General features: G+C 52.4%; 1 protein-coding gene across 11 annotated transcripts in view; it reads left to right on the top strand.

The window, feature by feature from the left end:
* Positions 1-18,348, top strand: part of ZBTB40 (zinc finger and BTB domain containing 40) — a 78,108-nt gene that overhangs the window by 57,464 nt on the left and 2,296 nt on the right. For 10 of the 11 annotated variants that reach the window (XM_070777070.1, XM_070777065.1, XM_070777045.1 and 7 more), the window contains 11 exons: positions 1,098-1,234; positions 1,641-1,842; positions 2,199-2,332; positions 3,920-4,088; positions 4,397-4,855; positions 5,924-6,130; positions 9,624-9,788; positions 13,084-13,298; positions 14,601-14,763; positions 15,472-15,558; positions 16,626-16,843. In XM_070777070.1, the coding sequence (XP_070633171.1) occupies positions 1,098-1,234; positions 1,641-1,842; positions 2,199-2,332; positions 3,920-4,088; positions 4,397-4,855; positions 5,924-6,130; positions 9,624-9,788; positions 13,084-13,298; positions 14,601-14,763; positions 15,472-15,558; positions 16,626-16,843 (2,156 nt within the window). The remainder of the gene's footprint in view (positions 1-1,097; positions 1,235-1,640; positions 1,843-2,198; positions 2,333-3,919; positions 4,089-4,396; positions 4,856-5,923; positions 6,131-9,623; positions 9,789-13,083; positions 13,299-14,600; positions 14,764-15,471; positions 15,559-16,625; positions 16,844-18,348) is intronic. The other variant, XM_070777073.1, reaches the window with a different exon arrangement.

The following is an 18,348-nucleotide window of genomic DNA, read 5'->3' as shown; positions in this document are numbered from 1 at the left end:
CCTCGTCTCCTTCTGCCAGCGTCAGGGTCTTTTCCAATGAGTTAGCTGTTTGCTATCAGGTGGCCAAAGTATTGGAGCTTCAGCTTCAGCATCAGTCCTTCCAAAGAGTATTCAGGGTTGATTTCCTTTAAGGTTGACTGATTGGATCTCCTTGCTTTCCAAAGGACTCTCAAGAGTCTTCTCCAACACCACAGTCTGAACACGTCAGTTCATCAGCGCTCCACCTTCTTTATGGTCCAGTTCTCACACCCGTACATGGCTACTGGAAAAACCATAGGCTTCACTATACACAGGATAGGCACTCAGTAAATGTTAGTTATCTTCTTCATCGTCGTCATCTCAAGCTTCTTAGTGGCAAGTATCTGTCTTTAATTGGAGGGTAATTGCTTCCCAGCGTTGTCCTGGTTTTGCCAACACGGGCCAGCCATAGGTATACGTAGTGGCAGAAATCTGTGTACGCAGATTTTTTTTTTTTTTTGCCTTCAGATCATTTCTTAAGGCTAGATTCCCAGAAGTGGAGTTACTGGGCCAGAGAGGAGACTAAATTTTTAAATATCTGCAGAGCTAAAGGGAATGCCTGATAGTTTTGATTTTTCTTTGCTTTCAAATAAATATGACCTCTTGAAAGAGAGCCGCTAACAGATTGGCTCCGAGGGCATCTAAACAGAAGGATGGGTCAGCTTCGCTACTGCACTCGCGACTCGTGCCTGCCTGTACTTGGGATCACCACGTGGATGCTTTACCTCGGGCTTGATGGATAATATCCCTTGAATCTGTACATCTGAATCTCTTACAAGTGCAGCCTTCTAATTACCCCCCTGTTGAGCAATCACTAGCTTCTCCCACTGGGCGCTTTCAAAGTGCTGGTGGGTTTCGTGGCCCTGCAGCAGTGAGTGATTAAGTGTAGCCCAGAGGAGACGTGAGCACATGTGTGTGAGGCCCCATGCCAGGAGCTGCAGTTGTGCTCCAAAGGAGGCCAGGCTCCCACACCGATCTGCTCCCCACCCGCATTTGTAACTCCCCTCACGTCACCTGGAAGAAGCCCTTAAGGAGGCTTTGTCGCATCAAACATTGTTGTTTTGCTAATATCCTTACAGCCCAAGCAAACCCTGATGATTATGGGATTGAACTATTGAGACGGTATCATGAGAACCTCTCTGAGATTTTCACAGACAACCAGGTGTTACTAAGAATGATCCCACACGTGAAGAGTATAGTCCCTGGAGAAAAAGAGGTAAGAGAGAAGGAGGAAGGGTGGGCATAATGAGACAGAAGGGAAAAGATGAACATATATATATTTTTTTTGTTTAATATATATTCTATATAAGCACCACAGCCATGTTGAGAAATGATAGGCTAGGAAGTCAGCAGAGAAGGAGAAATAGAAGGCGATTCCATTGCTAAGGCAGAGTGACAAGTAGGGTAGTTGTAATGTCTGCAATGATGTGAGGAAGGGCTTTCCAAAGAAGGAATGGAAACCCTTCTCATGCATCAACATCTCTCAGGTTGAAGGAGGTGAAGGATGTTTAAAAACTCCCCAGAAATATGTTCACTGTGACTCAACGCCCAGACTTGCAGTTCTGTAGCTGGACCGCCAGCTAGAAAGTGCCTTACGTGTGTGTTTGTGCTTCGTCCTGAAGGTCATGGAGAAGCTCGTGAGACGTGCTGCTGGTTCTCGTGGTGTCCATGCTCTGATGTCAGCAGTTCTAGAGAAGCACACGGTGTCTGCAGCGGCCATCTGGCAACTGCTTCTGGTGGCTCAGGAGACGAAGCCCTGCCCATTGAGTCTGCTCATGGAGGAGATACGAAGGGAGCCCGGCGCTAACGCTTTCTTCCGGGCAGGTAGGGTGCCAGGGACCCTGTGCTCGCTTTGCCCCTCCAGAGGTTATTGTCAGTCTTGCCAGAAAATAGAGCTCTCTTTCAGTCTTCCACATCCCAACCCATAGAAGTAAGGACTGGCAGTTTTGTTCAAGGAAATGGGAGTTTGTAAACCTTTTAAAGTAAAATATGGGCAGTTATTCTACAGTTCTATTAATAATATCATTTCTCCAGTGCTGTTTGGCATTTCCCCCGGCCCCTGCCAAGGTGGGAGCCAGATAAAATAGATTCTCATGCTGAAGAATTGAGTTGAGAAAAGGTGAAAGGGAAAAATGGAGCTCAGAGTTCTGCTCATGAGTTTTCAATCCTTCTCTGTTCAGTGATGACCCCAGAAAGTGCTGCCTTCGAGACCATCCTGAGGCATCACCGGTCGATCCTAGAGGCCATCCAGCAAACGGCTCAGCTCAAATGCCTGGCCTCAGAGGAGGAGCGGCTGGCGGAGACTGCGAAGGAGGTGCGCTGGGGATGACAACGCAGCTTCCAGGGGAGTCTCCTAGGGGAGGAGCCAGCTCCGGTTCAGCGACTGTTGTGGGCGGCCCCGGGGCCAAACGGCATCTGGCATGCTTTCGCTCTTTTAATCCTCCCCACTCTGCGTGGCGGGTGGTGTCACCCACATCTTACAGATAAGGGACCTGGAGCTCCGAGGGGTCAGTGGCAGATCAAGGATGTGCCAGCCGGTCAGAGAAGCAGCCGGGATTGGAACGCGGGTTCAAGTGACTCAGATGCAGAGTCTGTTCGTCTGAACCTAGGAAAACTCAGAGGGAACCATGATACTCTCCTGTCACACGTTCTAAGAAGCAACTTTTTTCAGAGGAAGAAAAGTAAAATTGGTCTTATTACACGCTCTATTCTGGCTTCTAGAAAGAGCCAAAATAAACATAGAAAGAACAAAGCTTTTGCCCATATGGGGTAGCAAATAGTGCCAACTCATTTTCTGTAAGGCTTCTCGCAATGTGGCCAGTGTCCCAGAAAAACCAGGTGGGGATGGCGGGGGGAATTCACGGATGTTCATCCCAGGATCATGTGCATCTCAAGTGCGAAAGCATCATAAAGGAACATGAAATTTAGCTACAGATTCACCTGTGGTGCTTTTTGCTCCAGATGGGCGTGGCTGTGGTGTGTAGAAGGGCAGTTTCTAACCCTCTACACAGGTGACAGCCCCACCTTGGTCTGGCTTTCAGATGGGCAGAAGATGGCACACGTTTCTGTGGGGCTTCAGAGGAGAGATGCATCTGCTAGACTCTCCAGCATGCCTCGCACTTCAGAGATGGGGCTTCTGCCGTTGATCAGTTTTAGCCTCACTAATTGGTCTCATGCCTGCCTCCAGGGACATCAGGTTTATTTAGATAGACTTGAAAAGAGCAGAAATAAAATATCCCCCAAAATGAAAATTCCATTTGGCCATCTGCGGATGGTTTAGTTTTATTTCTCAGCATACCGATTCTTTCTGCTGATAGCTCTAACATTCTGAGAGGGTGGCTTTGAAATAATATTCTTGGCCTCTTTAAAGCCCCTATTTGAACCTTCTTTAAAAAGCTGAGTTTCTTTATGAAAGAAAATGATGTTTAAAAGGGTACATCTAAGTATCTAAAAATGTGAAGCCTGCACTGATCATGCAGAATTGCTTCCCGACACTGAGACCGTTATATACAATGAAAAATTATCTCAGTCTTCGAGACAGAAATGCCAGCAGCCATGTCCTATAGCTCTCCCCAAGCATTTGATACTGAGATCTAGAAAAGTTCTTTATGAGACTCCTGCTTTCTGAGAAGGTTTCTCGTAGAAAATCCTCAACGGTTCCTTGCTTGCCCCTTTGCATTTGCACAGTGGTCTTCACATGTGTCTCCTTGTTTAAATTTTGTGAATTTCCCTGCGCTTGGAGAAAAGGGGGGGCCCTCCGCTATATGTATAGCGAGAAACGTGTTATTTATTATAGATGGGGCAATGCCTCTCTGAAATTAGCTTTGTTTTCTAAGTTGAAAACCATAGAAAAAATCTGCTGATGTTAACCACAAACCTTGGTCTCGTGGTATTCATTTAGATTCTGAGCAGCTCCTCTGAGACAGCCAGCCCCGAAGCTTCCCTGGGAGCACTGCTGAGCAGAGCTGCGGAAAAATCCATCTCAGCCACTGAAATATGTCAGCTTCTGTGCAGCATCCACAGATCCTCCCCAGGCCTGCAGCCCGTCATGCGGGAGTTAGCGTGCGCTGGTAAGAAACGGCTGGTGGGGTCCTGTTAGGCCCCAGCTTGTCTCCTTGTTGGAGAGAAGAGGCAGCAGTTCATAGAAGAGTTCATCCATCACTACCTTATTTATTTTGTGTGCTCGCGAATACTTAGAGATATCATAGACCACAGATGTGATTTGTGTTTGTCAGAGAGAAGAGATGACGATGATATTTCATTAGAGTTTGATGAGGGTCCTAAGTAGTTTCCAGTCTCCCCCAAAGAAGGAAAGTTAGAAAGCAAAGTAGAAGCCAGGAGAATTCCCAGAGCCATGCGATCTCTCTCTCCTGCACAGGTTTCCTTACTCAGGAAAAGGGAGAGAAGGAAAGGTGGACAGTGAGTGGTAAATTTTACTCTGAAGGCAAGGACAAAGCAGGTGAAAAGCCAGCTGGAGAAGACTGCCAGCCTGGAAACCAGGACAGTCAAGGCGAGACGGCTGCCTTGCCCGAACAACAGGAGAAAGACGCGTCCGCCTCCCCAGACTCTGCCAAGAAGAGCTTCGTCTGTAAGGCCTGCGACAAGAGCTTCCACTTCTACTGCCGCCTCAAGGTGCACACGAAGCGCTGCCGGGTGGCCAGGAGCAGGCAGGTGCAGTGTACGGAGTGTAACGAGACCAAGGACTCCAAGAAGGAGCTGGAGAAGCATCAGCTGGAGGCCCACGGCGCGGGTGGAGAGCCCAGCGTCCCCAAGAAGAAGAAGAAGAGGCTCCCAGTGACGTGTGACCTCTGCGGACGGGAATTTGCTCATGCCTCAGGTATGTTCAGGAAGGCGTGGTCACGGAGGATGGTAATTCAAACACAGTGAGTCCCCTACATACGAACGACTCCTGTTCTGAGAGCACGTGCATTAAGTCCAGCACAGTTAGCCTAGGTGCCCTGCTAACAGGATCAGCTGTGTAGTACTGTATTATAATGGGTTTATAATACTTTTCACACAAACAGTACATAAAAAACAAACACAGAAAACCTTTCAAATCTTACAGTACAGTACCTTGAAAAATACAGTGGTCCAGTTCAGCAGCTGGCATACAGGGGCACGTTTGCGTCTTTGAAAGTTCGCAACCCGAAGATTCATACGTAAGGCACTTACTGTGTTGTAGTTTGGATTCCAGGCCTTGCCTCCAGGATACGGGAAGGACTATGTAAGTGCTTAGAAAATAAAGCAGAGGCAGGGGACTGTTTTGAGAAGAGCAGGAGCTTGGGAATCGGCATCCTGAGCTTTCATTTCCCCCTCTGTCAAATAGGTACCCTGATTAACACCCACTGTTTTGGACGTTATGACGATTTAGGGCTTCCCTGGTGGCTCAGCTGGTAAAGAATCTGCCTGCAGTGCGGGAGACCTGGGTTTATTCCCTGCATTGGGAAGATCCCCTGGAAAAGGGAAAGGCTCCCAACTCCAGTATTCTGGCCTGGAGAATCCCATGGACTGTACAGTCCCATGGGGTCGCAAAGAGTCAGACGTGACTGAGCGACATTTCGCTTTCATGAAGATTTGAGACAGTGTAGCTGAGACATCTGGTGCAGTGCCTTCAGCAGAGTTAGTGCTCAGTAAACTGTGGCTGTTGTTATTCATAACGATAGCCAGCTCTTTCTCACCTGATACTCTGGTTTCCAAGTATCGCTGGTTTCTGGAGAGTAAACAAGCGTCCTAGAAACCAGCAGAAGTAGATTGTTTTCCCTTGCCTAAGACCTAATGAAACAGAAAAGTGAGTTCATGCCGTGCTCTCTCTCGAGGCCTGGCCTGGCAGTGCTCAGGTGTGTCTTCCTGCTGGATTCATAGCTCTGATCACTCGTATCTCCGGTCCCTGGCACGGCTTCCCTAGGCATGCAGTACCACAAACTGACGGAGCATTTTGATGAGAAGCCATTCTCCTGTGAAGAGTGTGGGGCAAAGTTTGCGGCCAATTCCACCCTGAAGAACCACCTTCGCCTTCACACGGGGGACCGGCCGTTCATGTGCAAGCACTGCCTGATGACCTTCACCCAGGCCTCTGCCCTGGCCTACCACACCAAGAAGAAGCACTCAGAAGGTAAGGCGTGGAGGACGTCTTCATTCTTCCTGCAAGCATTAAGTGTGAGCTGCCTAGAAACCCACTGGAAATTAGGCATGATAAAAAGTCTCAGGTAGATCAAAAGCAGACAGAATCTCCAGGCCCACAGATGATGGGAAAACCTTTGTGCACAGACATGTAAGATGCTTATGGTGAGAGTCTAAAGAGTGGCCAGCTGACATAATATGGTGACTTACGGTTACAGAATTTACATAAAGCCAGGAATCCCATGGGCTTCGAGGTGGAGGTCAAGCATAAGAAAACTGTGGTTGAGCACACGCTGTGGATCAGGCAGTGGCGGGTGCTAAGTGTCTTACCTGGAATCCCTGTGAGCACGGAGCTGATGGTCTCGAGTGTCTCTAGCGACAGAGACCTCAGTGGTGTTAGGTGGAATAAAACCATTACAGGGACACACGGAAGGCGGGTGTAAGGGCTTCTAGTCCAGTGGGAGGGGAGGAGGTGTGTGGTCAGGAAAGGCTTCCCAGAGGAGGCTGCACATCTTTTGGAGCAGATACACATGAGCACAGATGCCGCCATCATCTCCCCTGGATCACTGTTGTCGCATCCTAACTGGTCTCCGCCTCTCGCCCCCTTTCTCTGGGCAGCTTTCTCTGTGCTCAACGCGCAGGCCCAAGTGAGCCTCTGAAGGCTAAACTGTAGCAGGTCACTTCTCTGCTCAAAGCCCCACAAAGGTATATCACCTCAGTTAGTGTGAACTCTGAAGGTAGCCTGCTAGTCTCCTGATCAAGCCCCCTGATGCCCCTCCGACCTTATCCCTCACTGCTCGCCCTGGCTCGCCCTGTTCCACCTGTTGCAGTCTCCCTTCGAGGCCTCTGACCGGCGGGGCACCTCCTGCTGACCTGTGCTCTGGCTGTTCCTCTGCTTGGAAGGCCTTGCCTTCAGACGCCTCCAGGCTTCACTTCGTCCCCACCTGCAGGTCCTCGCGCATGCCTCACCTTTCCCGTGAGGCCTCTCCTGCCCTCCCTGTGTGAAGTCTCAGCACTCCAGCCCCCCTGCGCTGGTCTTCTCCATCGAGCTTACCATAGGGTCAGTCTGTCATCTCCCGTCTTAATTTATTTTGTTTATAGTTGATTTTCCCCCTGTTAGAATGCAAGCTGCACGAGGGTAGAGCACTCAGTCTTTTTTTCCCCTCCTTCCGCTGTATCTGTGGAACTTAGAATAGTGCTCAGAGAGAGGAGGCCCTCAATAAACATTTACAGAGTGAATGAGTTTCTTGAGCATCATTCCAGGCACTAGAGATAGTGCAACTATACACACCCTCGTGGAACTTACCTTCCAGTGGGTAAAACTGACCGTATATCAATGCCTAATATAAAGTCAGATAGTAGCCATTTCAGTGAGGGAAAATAAAGCCAAGCAAGCAGTAGCGGTGGGGGTCGGGCCTGTGTGCTTGTGTCAACAGTGAGGGCAGATGAGATCTGAGTAGAAACCTGAACGCAGTGAAGAGGGAACCAGTGGAAGATCTGGGAGAAGAACATCATGATGCGGACCACACCCCCCACATCCCACATGGGTGTGAAAGAGGGGCCCGAGAGAACTAGAAGGGGCTGAAGCACAGTCCACAAGGGTCCAGTGTTGAGAAATAAGCTCAGAGAGGTCACCAAAGGCCGGCTCTTACAGGATCTTAGGAGCCAAGGTGAGGACTTGACTTTTAATGTGAGGAGTGTTAGTTTCTATTGCTGCTGTAAAAAATTTCCAGAAACAGTGGCTTGAAACAGCATCAGTGTATTATCTTTTACCATTTTGAAGGTTAAAAATCCAAAACGGGCCTTTCTCGCAGCTGCCGGAGGGGGTTCCGTAGCTGCAGTCTCTGCCTCGTCATTGTGCCCCGCCTTGCCTGTCCTCCCTGCCTCTTCGAAGGACCTTTGAGATTCCAGCTGGGCCTACTGGGGTGACCCAGGGTGCCGTCATCTCAAGATCCTTAGTCGCATCTACCCAGTCCCTTTTGCCATGTAGGGTGACACGCACCAGCCTTAGGGCCGAGGGTGTGGACCTCTTTGGGACCTTTGTTCTGTCCACCACAAGGAGGGATAGGATCTGACGCACAGTTTTTCAGGTTAACTCTGACCGCTCTGGACAATAAGGCTTAACAAGGCAGGCGTATAGTGTAAACAAAGAGACAGTTAATCCGTCGTGGAGGTGCTGGGCTTTAAAGAGATGGTTAGTCCATTGTGGAGGTGATGGGCTTTTTGATGAGAGCTGTGTTGGGAGAGGTGTAAAAAAACGTTCAAGTTGGGGGCTGTATTGTTGAAAGTGGAAGTGACAGGATGGAGAATGGATTAGATGTGGGATGTGAGGGAATGAGAGGCATTAAGGATGGCTTAGGGGTTTGGACAGGAGCAACCAGGCAAGTGATGCTGCCCTTTAAGGAAATGGGGGAAACTGGAGGGAGAAGGAGAGAGAGTGTGTGTGTGTGTGTGTGTGTGTGTGTGGTAGAGAATCTGGAGCTCTGTCTTGGTACATGATAATTTGAGATAACCTCTTAGACTTCCAAGTGGAGAAGGAGACTGGTAGGCAGTGACTGTAAGTCTGGACCTGATGCTCTAAATGTGGGAGCTGTGAGTGTACAGATGGAATGCAAGGCTCTGAGATGAGATCATCCAGAAGGTGGAGGTGGAGAAGAAGGCCAAAGGCTGAGTCCTGGGCTTCTCAATAACTTCAGTTCTTGGTTCTAGAAACCCTTTTCTTTCCTAACAAAATTTTATTCCAAAGGGTAAACATACAAAAAATGAGAATGAGGTTGATCCCCCTAGTTAAGGTCGACCCTGCGATCTGGGGGATCTGGACCGTAACCTTACAGGTTTTCCCCCTTTGGTGTTGGCCCCTGAGGGAGATTGGAGGTACACTTGTTTTTTAGCTTTTTTTTTTTTTTTTTTTTTTTTTAACAAGTACCAGGTTTCCTGACATGCTCTTTACCAGTGTTTTCTAATACTCTTTGGCAGTCTAGTCTGGTCATTGTATTTTCATCCCATGCGTGAGAAAATAGAGAAGGCAGGAGAATCTTTAGAGCAAGTTGCTGGCAGAAAACTTTGATTCTTCTCTGAAGCCGCGTCTGTCATTTCTATATGCGTTTCTCCCCTACGTGTTTGCTAAGGGCTCCAGACTCAGGTGTTCCTGGGCTCAAGAATATATCCGTTTCCTGGGAATGGAATAAGCTCTTCCACACTTGCAGTGGCCCGATTAACAGACGGCTAGTTGTGTGGGGAGAACTCTGTCCTTCCCCTCAGGGCAGGGGGACCACACTGCTGCCCTCTCTGCGGTCAGCTGCGTTGGTGAGGTGCCATCTGATCGGATGGCCCAGACCTCGCACCCAGTGCCTTGCACATTCCTGGTGTTTCCCTGTCACCTCCCAGGTTCTCTTTCCCTGCCGTGTGCCTTAGAATGTGAGCGTGTTTTTATGAATGCCCTACGTGTGTACTGCTGGCTCTGATAGACTCCCGTGTATCTCCAGGGAAGATGTACGCCTGTCAGTACTGCGATGCTGTGTTTGCCCAGTCCATCGAGCTGTCCCGCCACGTGAGGACCCACACCGGCGACAAGCCGTATGTCTGCAGAGACTGTGGCAAGGGCTTCCGGCAGGCCAACGGCCTTTCCATCCACCTGCACACCTTTCACAGTATGTACTGAGGCTGCGGACGTCAGGCCCTGGGAAGGCACGCAGCAGTCCTCACAGCGCCTGTCTCTCCACCCTCCTGGGCCCCTGCTCAGCGCCTTCCCCTCCCCTGTCCTCCTGCAAAAAGCTGGAGTCCCTGTTTGCTATTTCCAGAAGAATCCCATTTTAACGTGTCTCTGTGTGATGCCTCATTTCCCCGTCTGGGCTATTTCCTTGTCTCCTGGTTTAGCCCACCTGGCTCTGCTTGGCTGACAGAGGCCAATTATGTTTGAAGGAAAGAGCCTCTGTGACAGACAGGCTCACAGGGCCTCAGAATATTTCCCATTTGTCCACTGAGCTGCTTTCTTCTCCTCCCACCCCGCCTCTCCCCACTCTCCTCCTGTTCATAACCTGCCTTTCCCCCAGGAGCAGCCCAGACACTGTGAATTAATGTGTAATGTGTGGCCCCTCGCCCTGCTCCTTAAAAGCCTGCTGCCAGCATCCTCTTCACTCAGTTAGTGGGGTCTGCCCCGTCTTTGTCCCCTTTGACTAGAACTGCTACAGGTAGAGACACATGTCCGTTCTACACACGCGGCAGGGAGGGAGAGGAGATTTTATGATCCCCCATCATCAAGAAAGGGTTTCTTCCCCTGTGCTCAGTGGGTAAAGAATCCGCCTGCAATGCAGGAGACACAGGAGATGCAGGTTCAGTACCCAGGTTGGGAAGATCCCCTGCAGACGGGCAGGGCAATCCACTCCAGTATTCTTGCCTGGAGAATCCCATGGACAGAGGAGCCTGGTGGGCTACAGCCCATGGGGTCACCAAGAGTCGGACGTAACTGAAGCAACTGAGCACGCACGCACTCATTGTCAAGAGGCCATCAAGGAGACATCCGCGGTCACCCCGTCTCCAGCTGCTCTAGTTGTAGCAGGCGCGTGATCAGCACAGTCCGGCAGGGGCTTAAGAGCCCAGGTCTGAAATCACACGGGCCTGAGTTTGAATCTTGACTACTCTGCCATTTACTTCCTCGAGGCCTTAAACAGATTTCCTTATCTCGCTAAGCTCCGCCCCATCTGTAAGCTGGAGGAAGTGGTCATGCTGCCACACTGGGCTGCTGTGAGAGCAGCAGCGATCTCACACCCAGAGCGTGACGCCCCACGCCTGATGCACAGAAGCGCAGTGAGCGCCACACTGGGCTGCTGTGAGAGCAGAAGCGGTCTCACATGCAGAGCGTGACGCCCCACGCCTGACGCACAGGAAGTGCAGTGAACACCACACTGGGCTGCTGTGAGAGCAGCAGCGATCTCACACCCAGAGCGTGACGCCCCACGCCTGACGCACAGGAGTGCAGTGAACGCCAGGTCGCGTTGGTGACGAGCAGCCGTCTCCGGCGCCATCTGTCAGACCGTCAGAGCCCGTCTCCTTTCTCACGCCCTGCACCTTGCACTCCCTTCTTCCCTTTTCCCTCCCTGCCTGTGTTCCCCACTCACCAGTTTCTAGCTGTTGGCAAATACAGTATCTCACAAACATGTGCTTTCTGTCAACACATTCAGGCCTGTTGTCAGCTGGCCAGCAAGGCACTTGGCCAGAGCCTGCATGTACCCAGCATGTGGCTGGACACTGGGCAGTGCAGGAAAACGTAAAGTGCCTCCCACCCCGACCCCCCGTTCCCCGCAAGGAGTTTACAAGGTTGCCCAGCAGATCTAGTTGCCGTAGACTTGCAGATGGGTGAGATCTGGCTTGGAGCCAGTGCCACAACTTGGAAGTCCTCTCAGCCTCTCTCAGTGGCATTCTGCTCCAGTCACAGTGTCCCAGTAGCGTTACGTGGGGTCAGGAGAGGGGCAGACTTCATTGATTTCCAGAATAGAGTAGACCCTGAACACTCTGCCATGACTTGGCGCGCGTCACCTGCAGCCGGTCCAGCATCCAGGCCCCTCTCTCGTCGACTGTTCTTGCCTGTTTCATGGTCTCCTCGCTGCTTCTGGAGAATTCCGTCAGGTGTCTTAGAAGACAGTGTGAATCTGAGATCTCACGAGCTCATATCCGCAGGGAAACTAGTTAACGATCCCGAGTGCTGCTGCATGTCGGAATTCCCAAGCTAATCTGAATCAGCAGAGCACACAGGAGATTGGCTTGTGGGCTGGGCCTTTCTTGTGGGCAAAGGATTTTATTATTAAAATATCTTACTTTCTGTTCAGAGAATGGACTGAAGTCTCCTGCCACAGGGCTGGCAAATGTAGCCTTCGTCAGTGCCAGTTCTCATTCTTGAGGTTCCCCCAAGGAGTTGCCTTGTCCAGTTAAGCACGCAGTGCAGAGGGTGGCCTTGTTACCCAGCTCCGAGGCATCCTACTCATGCCATTCTCTAAAGCTCGATTTTCCTAATCAGTAAAGTAGGACTGGTCATAGCATCTGCACATAGGGTTACTGGAAGGGTTGAGTGAATGAGGGCATGGAGGGCACTTAAAACTCACCCATCATTTGGCACTTAGCAGACACGGCTCAGGAAAATGTTTCTGTCGTTGAATCTAAAGTGGGGATCAAGGACGCATTCCTCCTCTTGAGTCATCCTACTGACCGCAAAGGAAGTAGTGATGCTTCAGGAGTGACGTGCAGGTAGTCTCTGTAGAGAGATGCTTCAGGAGTGATGTGCAGGTAGTCTCTGTAGAGAGATGCTTCAGGAGTGACCTGCAGGTAGTCTCTGTAGAGAATTAGAAAACTTCACAACGCCCACCACCATCCGGGGAAGGGAAGAGCCATGCTTTCTGGAAAATAGTAAAACGAAGTTTGACTTGTAAGATTCGAAGTGAGGAATCGAGGTTAAACTGCTTAATGCTCCGTTCAGTTCAGTCGCTCAGTTGTGTCCAACTCTTTGTGACCCCGTGGACTGCAGCACGCCAGGCCTCCCTGTCCATCACCAACTCCCGGAGTTTGCTCAAACTCATGTGCATTGGGCAGTGATGCCATCCAACCATCTCATCCTCTGTCATCCCCTTCTCCTCCTGCCTTCAATCTTTCCCAGCATCAGGGTCTTTTCAGATGAGTCAGTTCTTTGCATCAGGTGGCCAGAGTATTGGAGCTTCAGCTTCAGCATCAGTCCTTAAATGCTCAGTCTCTAAATGGTGCTTAATCCAGAAGCCTCAGAAGAGCCTCACCACCGACCCAGGACGGAGGTGGAAGGCGCTTGGGTGGTGGATGCAGTGGCTCCCGGCCCTTGGACCCGTGGCCCCGCGTGACCTCTGAGCAGACTTGCCTCTGGAACTGCACACAGCCAGCCGCTTCTCACTGACTGTTGCCTGTGGTGTCTCCCCCGCCCACCAGACATCGAAGACCCATACGACTGCAAGAAGTGCAGGATGAGCTTCCCCACCCTGCAGGACCACCGCAAGCACATCCACGAGGTGCACTCCAAGGAGTACCACCCCTGCCCGACGTGCGGCAAGATCTTCAGCGCCCCGTCCATGCTGGAGCGACACATGGTGACCCACGTCGGGGGGAAGCCCTTCAGCTGCGGGATCTGCAACAAGGCCTACCAGGTGAGCCTGGCCCCGGCGGGAGCCTGCCCAGCCCGCCCCCCCACCTCCGCCCTCCCTCTGGTCTCCCTCGGCCCCCCGGGGCTGGCGGCTTGTGGGACATTCCTCGTCTCCAGGATATGACCGGGCGGCTGGTTCTCAAGAAGCATGCAGCTCATGGCTTACTCGCTCCTCTGCCGTGACTGGGCAGAGTGGGGTTGCGGGGAGCTTAATTGGAGCCAAGACTCCTTGCCCTCCTTCTCTTAGAGTTCAGCCTTGTCCTGAACTGAATGCTGCTTTTCCCCTGGATACTCAACATTCTTTGGAACCTATTGATCCGTGTGTCAAGGGATGTGAGGATGACAATAGCTGGAATTATCTTGTTTAGCGGAATTACTGGTGTTTTGTGGGTTTCTTTTTTTTTCCCTTAACTCCTAGGGAAGAGCTCTGTCTCTGTTTTTGTTTTTTTACCTTAGAGTTCGCTGTGTAATTAAGTGAAACCCCATATGGATCTAAAAAGAAACCACATCTATGAAAAGCTCTCTGAGACCACAGAGCAGAGGATGGCCCTTGCTGGCGTCTGTAACATTTGGGTACAGAGAAATGCCCAGCAGCTCATTTCAGCTCAACTGAAATGGACAGCTAGCTTTGTTCTGAGCCTTGTGCTGAGACGTTGGATTTGCAGAGCCGGGTGAGACCTGGGCTGAGTCTCTAGGAAACCCTGGAACTGTGGGAAGAGTGTCACAGCGCCGCTCTGGCACCCGAGAAGAAGGGACACTGGCTTTCGGAGCTGGCACAGCAGCCTCTCTCCAGGTTTCCCTGCTGCACCCTGGGCCTCTGAGAGACAGCTGGATGGTGAAGGACAGTTTCTCCAGTCGGCAGGCCAGGGTGTGACTCCTGGTGTTTCTGTTTGCTAATCGTGTGACCTTGGGCACTGCAGAGAGCCTAGCGCCTCCCTCCTAGGCTTACTGTGAGGCTGCGTTTCTGAAGGGCCCAGCCCTGCCCTGTAGTGGCCTCAGTAAATACACGGGCGCCTTGTTCCCATGAACAAGCCTTCCCTCGCCTGTCAGCTTTCACGGTGATGGGTAAGAGTGAGACTCCGGTTGACTAAATGGGCTCCCCACTCCTCAGAGCTCCTTTCTGTCTGCTAAGATTGGCTGCTGCCTTATTCAAATCAATTTTTGCTCAGGTAGACTCCTTAAAAAAAAAAGAGAGTGGGACTCCAGATCGTAAGCTTCCCTGGAAGCGCTTGTCTCTCCTGAGTCTTTGTGAACTCTCTGGCTTGCCAGAACATTTAAGACCTGACGCTTGCCACATTCCTTTCAGCAACTGTCGGGCTTGTGGTACCACAATCGGACCCACCACCCGGATGTGTTTGCTGCTCAGAACCATCGATCTTCCAAGTTCTCGTCCCTCCAGTGCAGCTCCTGTGACAAAACCTTCTCCAACACGCTCGAACACAAGAAGCACATCAAAACGGAGCATGCAGGTGGAGCTGGGGTGCCCGGACGGGGAGTGGGGGCTGGCGAGTGGGAGGGACTTGTGGCTTAGCGCCCTGGGCTCCAGCCCCGAATCGCTCCTCCCCGTGCTGGAGCACGGGGTGCTTCGGTGGCTCCCCGTCGTGCCCCGGCACGCCCGCGGGTGCCACGTCAGTCAGTCTACCCATGACACTGGCTTGAGTGGCAGAGGTTGTGGAACCTCGAGCAGCGTGAGTCCCACCGTCCCTGGGTGGCACGCAGGCCGGGGTGGGAATCCTGACTCTGCTGTGTGACCTTGGAAAGTGACCCCTCGCTCTGAACCCGTTACCTGCTCTTCAGAAGGTCGATTATTCACACCTGTGTGGCCGGTAAATGGGGCCAGAATGACAGCAGCTCGCACTCAGGGAGGGTTTCCTGAGCACGTGGCATGTTGCTAAGCACCAGTGTTTCCTCCTCTGATTCTGCAGTAATCCCCTTTACATCCAGGCATTCTGGCGCTCTTTACCACACATTTCGCTGGTGTTTTGGGTTGGCCAGCAGCCAACATTGGGCAGAAAAACCGAACGAACTTTTGGGCCAGCCCCTAGCGTACATGTCGGGCTCCTAGCAGTTGGCAGATGCCCGCCACTGTGCGCCCTCGCCCCAGCCCCGTTACTCCCCAGACTGCGAGCGTCTTCCTTTCACTCTCTCCGCCATGCCTCTGCTCGTGCACCACGCAGACGTGAAGTTCCACGAGTGTGACCAGTGCAAGGAGCTCTTCCCCACGCCCGCGCTGCTGCAGGTCCACGTCAAGTGCCAGCATTCAGGTCGGTGCCCGCGAGGCGCCCCAGGGCAGGGCAGCCCGGGCTGTGCCCCTCCCCGTCGCCTTACAGCTGTGCAGCCCAGGCCAAGCGACAGCCGAGTTGTCCTCATCCACAACACGGGGCCGACGGTACTGCCTACCTCACAGGGTAACTGTGAGCCAAACACGCTAGTGCAGGCCCCGCGCAGGGAGGCATCTCAGCATCACCTGTGATTAGCCTTGTTCCTGCTGTGTCCCATCAAACCTAAATGCCAGTTATTTAAGAGGCACCATTTTTAATGAACCATTAGAAAAACTGGTTATCCTGAGTCCTGCTCTGAGCTCACTTTGACGTAGATTTGTATACACTCTCATCTGCCGTTAAGTAAGTTGATTAACATAAGAACTCGGCTTCCCAGAGCAGCACTCAGGTGAGACTGTTGCCATGCGTGTTATTCCGCACGGGGTTGTCCTCTGCCGTCAAGGGCGCCAGTCGGGGGGCGCATGGTGACGCCTGCGGTTTTGGTCTCCTGAGCATTAGTACAGCTAGTCTCTTCTGATTCCTCTTCGGGAATGCAGCTGACCGTCCTACCCTGACCTCTCATTTAGCACACATTTGGTTCCTGTGAGTTAGAATCACGCGCCGCTCCGTCTCGGGGCTTTTCTTTGAGGCAGTGGACAGGCGTCCTGCGGGCCTCCATGCTGCCCCTTAGGCGTGCGCTCGCAGCGCCGGTTGACACTCACACCCGACCTCCACGGCTTGCAGCAGCGCAGCTGTCATTGATCCCGTTTCAGAGATGTTAAAAGTGACAAAACAGCGTCATTACCACTGAATCGATGAATAATGGGCTTTGGCAGACGCAGGTTTAGCCTGAATCAGATGCTAAGGAAGCTGGACTTGGGGCCTCTCTCTGGCGGGACTTTTCCAAAGCTCTGCCCCCAGTCCTGTGTGTGTAAATTTGTACTCATTTTCCTAAAGAGGGCTCCCCAAGTTGTTCAAGCTCCAGGCCCCACACAAGCTGAAGAGTTGCCTCTGGACGCCCTGCCCCTTCCCGGCCCCGCCCCAGCCATGCCTCCGTCCCCCTCCCGCAGGGTCGCAGCCCTTCCGCTGCCTGTACTGTGCGGCCACCTTCCGCTTCCCGGGGGCCCTTCAGCACCACGTCACCACCGAGCACTTCAAGCAGTCGGAGAGCACCTTCCCCTGTGAGCTCTGTGGGGAGCTCTTCACCTCCCAGGCCCAGCTGGACTGTCACCTGGAGTCTGAACACCCGAAGGTGCTGGGCGCGGAAACCCAGTCGCAGATGGTGCAGGTGACTGTGGGGCCTTGGGTGCGGGGTTTCGGGCCCAGGGGTCTTGAGGCTTCTCCGGAGGCAGCCCCTTCAGACAACTAGCCTTTCTCCCTGGGACTCTCAAGGGGCCCCGTGAGTGATGACTTCATGGCCAGGAGGATCTTGCAGAAATCTCTCTGGACCACCTGGTGGCTACCTGTGAAACGGCCCCTGGGTCTAGAGAGGCTGGAAAAAGAATTCTAAAAGCAGAATGACCTGGGCCTCTCCTTCGCATTCACATCCTCGCTCACCCTCTGCGACCACCATGGGGTGTGGTCAGGGTTGCAGGAACCCTCGGAGGAGGTGGGTGAGCTCTTTGTTGGGATCACCTTCGGTTGAAAGCCCTAAGCTTGATAGCCCCTGTGGGCTGGGCTCAGAGCATGTTTGAATGTCTGGGCTTTTCTGGGGGAAGCCCCACCTCTTCTCAGGTCTCAAGGCTGTGTTTGCTCCCGCCCCTCTGTGTGTCTCTGGGACTCTTAACCGCTCGTCCCATCTTTTCCAGAGAGGGTGGGCAGAAGAGGAAATGAAGCTCCATTCTGTTGATTGACAGTAAATTGACAGTAAATTGCAGATGGACCAGAGAGGGACTGAGCTGGCCGGGCTGCGCCCCGTCCTGTCCCATTGAGCAGTCCCTTTGGCCGAGTTCCTGCAGGCCCCTGTGCAGAGCAGAGGGCAGGGCAGGTGCCAGGCCTCCGGGTGCTGCTCCTGCTGCCATTTCAAGAACGGCTCTGCTTTTATTTATTTTTTAATATATATATGTATTAGGATTCTTGGTAAGATGTCCTTTGCAGGGGAAAACAGAAAACAGTCCGTTGCTAAAAGAAAACGGCAGTTTGAAAGCTGCTGTCCTAGATGATTTTTTATTGAACGTCACAGTCAGCCTCTCCCCTCTCACAGCAGAGACGTGGCGGAGCTTGGCGTCCCTGTCTCTCCACTCCTGTCTAGAGGAGGACACTCTCCGCTCTCGGCCGCCCCTCAGGAATCAGGGTGGCTGAGCCATCTGTGGGCGCTCCGCATTGACGGCGTCAGCTATTCCGAGCTCCGTGGCTCAGAAGGTTGAGGTTCAGGCAGGAAGCAGGTGTTCTTAAGCAGACTGGTTCTCCCGGTGATGGGGGCGTCATCTCTAAGAGCTGGTGCACATTTGAAAGGGGTGCGTGTGGCCTGTAGACGCCTGTGCCTCAGCCGGGTGAGCTGTGCGGGGGAGCTGACAGAAGCCACATTTTGCCCGCCTGTTCTTCCTCCTGTAGCCACCCAGCCTCCCAAGTGAGGCCTCCTGCCTGATCAAGGCCCAGACACGCCACCTACGGCAAGCCGAGGCTTCTGGCCAGCCATCCCCGTTTCCCTGGTCCGAGCACGGCATGAACCACCTTCATTCAGTAGCATCTTTCACATAGCACTTAGCTCTGTGGTGTAACCCTTGAGACAGGAAAACCAGTGTGAGAAACTGAGCCCACGTTCACTGGTGTGTAATCATAGAGTCCGGGCGC

The sequence above is a fragment of the Bos indicus genome, chromosome 2, assembly GCF_029378745.1.
Source record: "Bos indicus isolate NIAB-ARS_2022 breed Sahiwal x Tharparkar chromosome 2, NIAB-ARS_B.indTharparkar_mat_pri_1.0, whole genome shotgun sequence".
NCBI classification, from domain to species: Eukaryota; Metazoa; Chordata; class Mammalia; order Artiodactyla; family Bovidae; genus Bos; species Bos indicus.
This window is presented reverse-complemented; position numbering and strand designations above follow the sequence as displayed.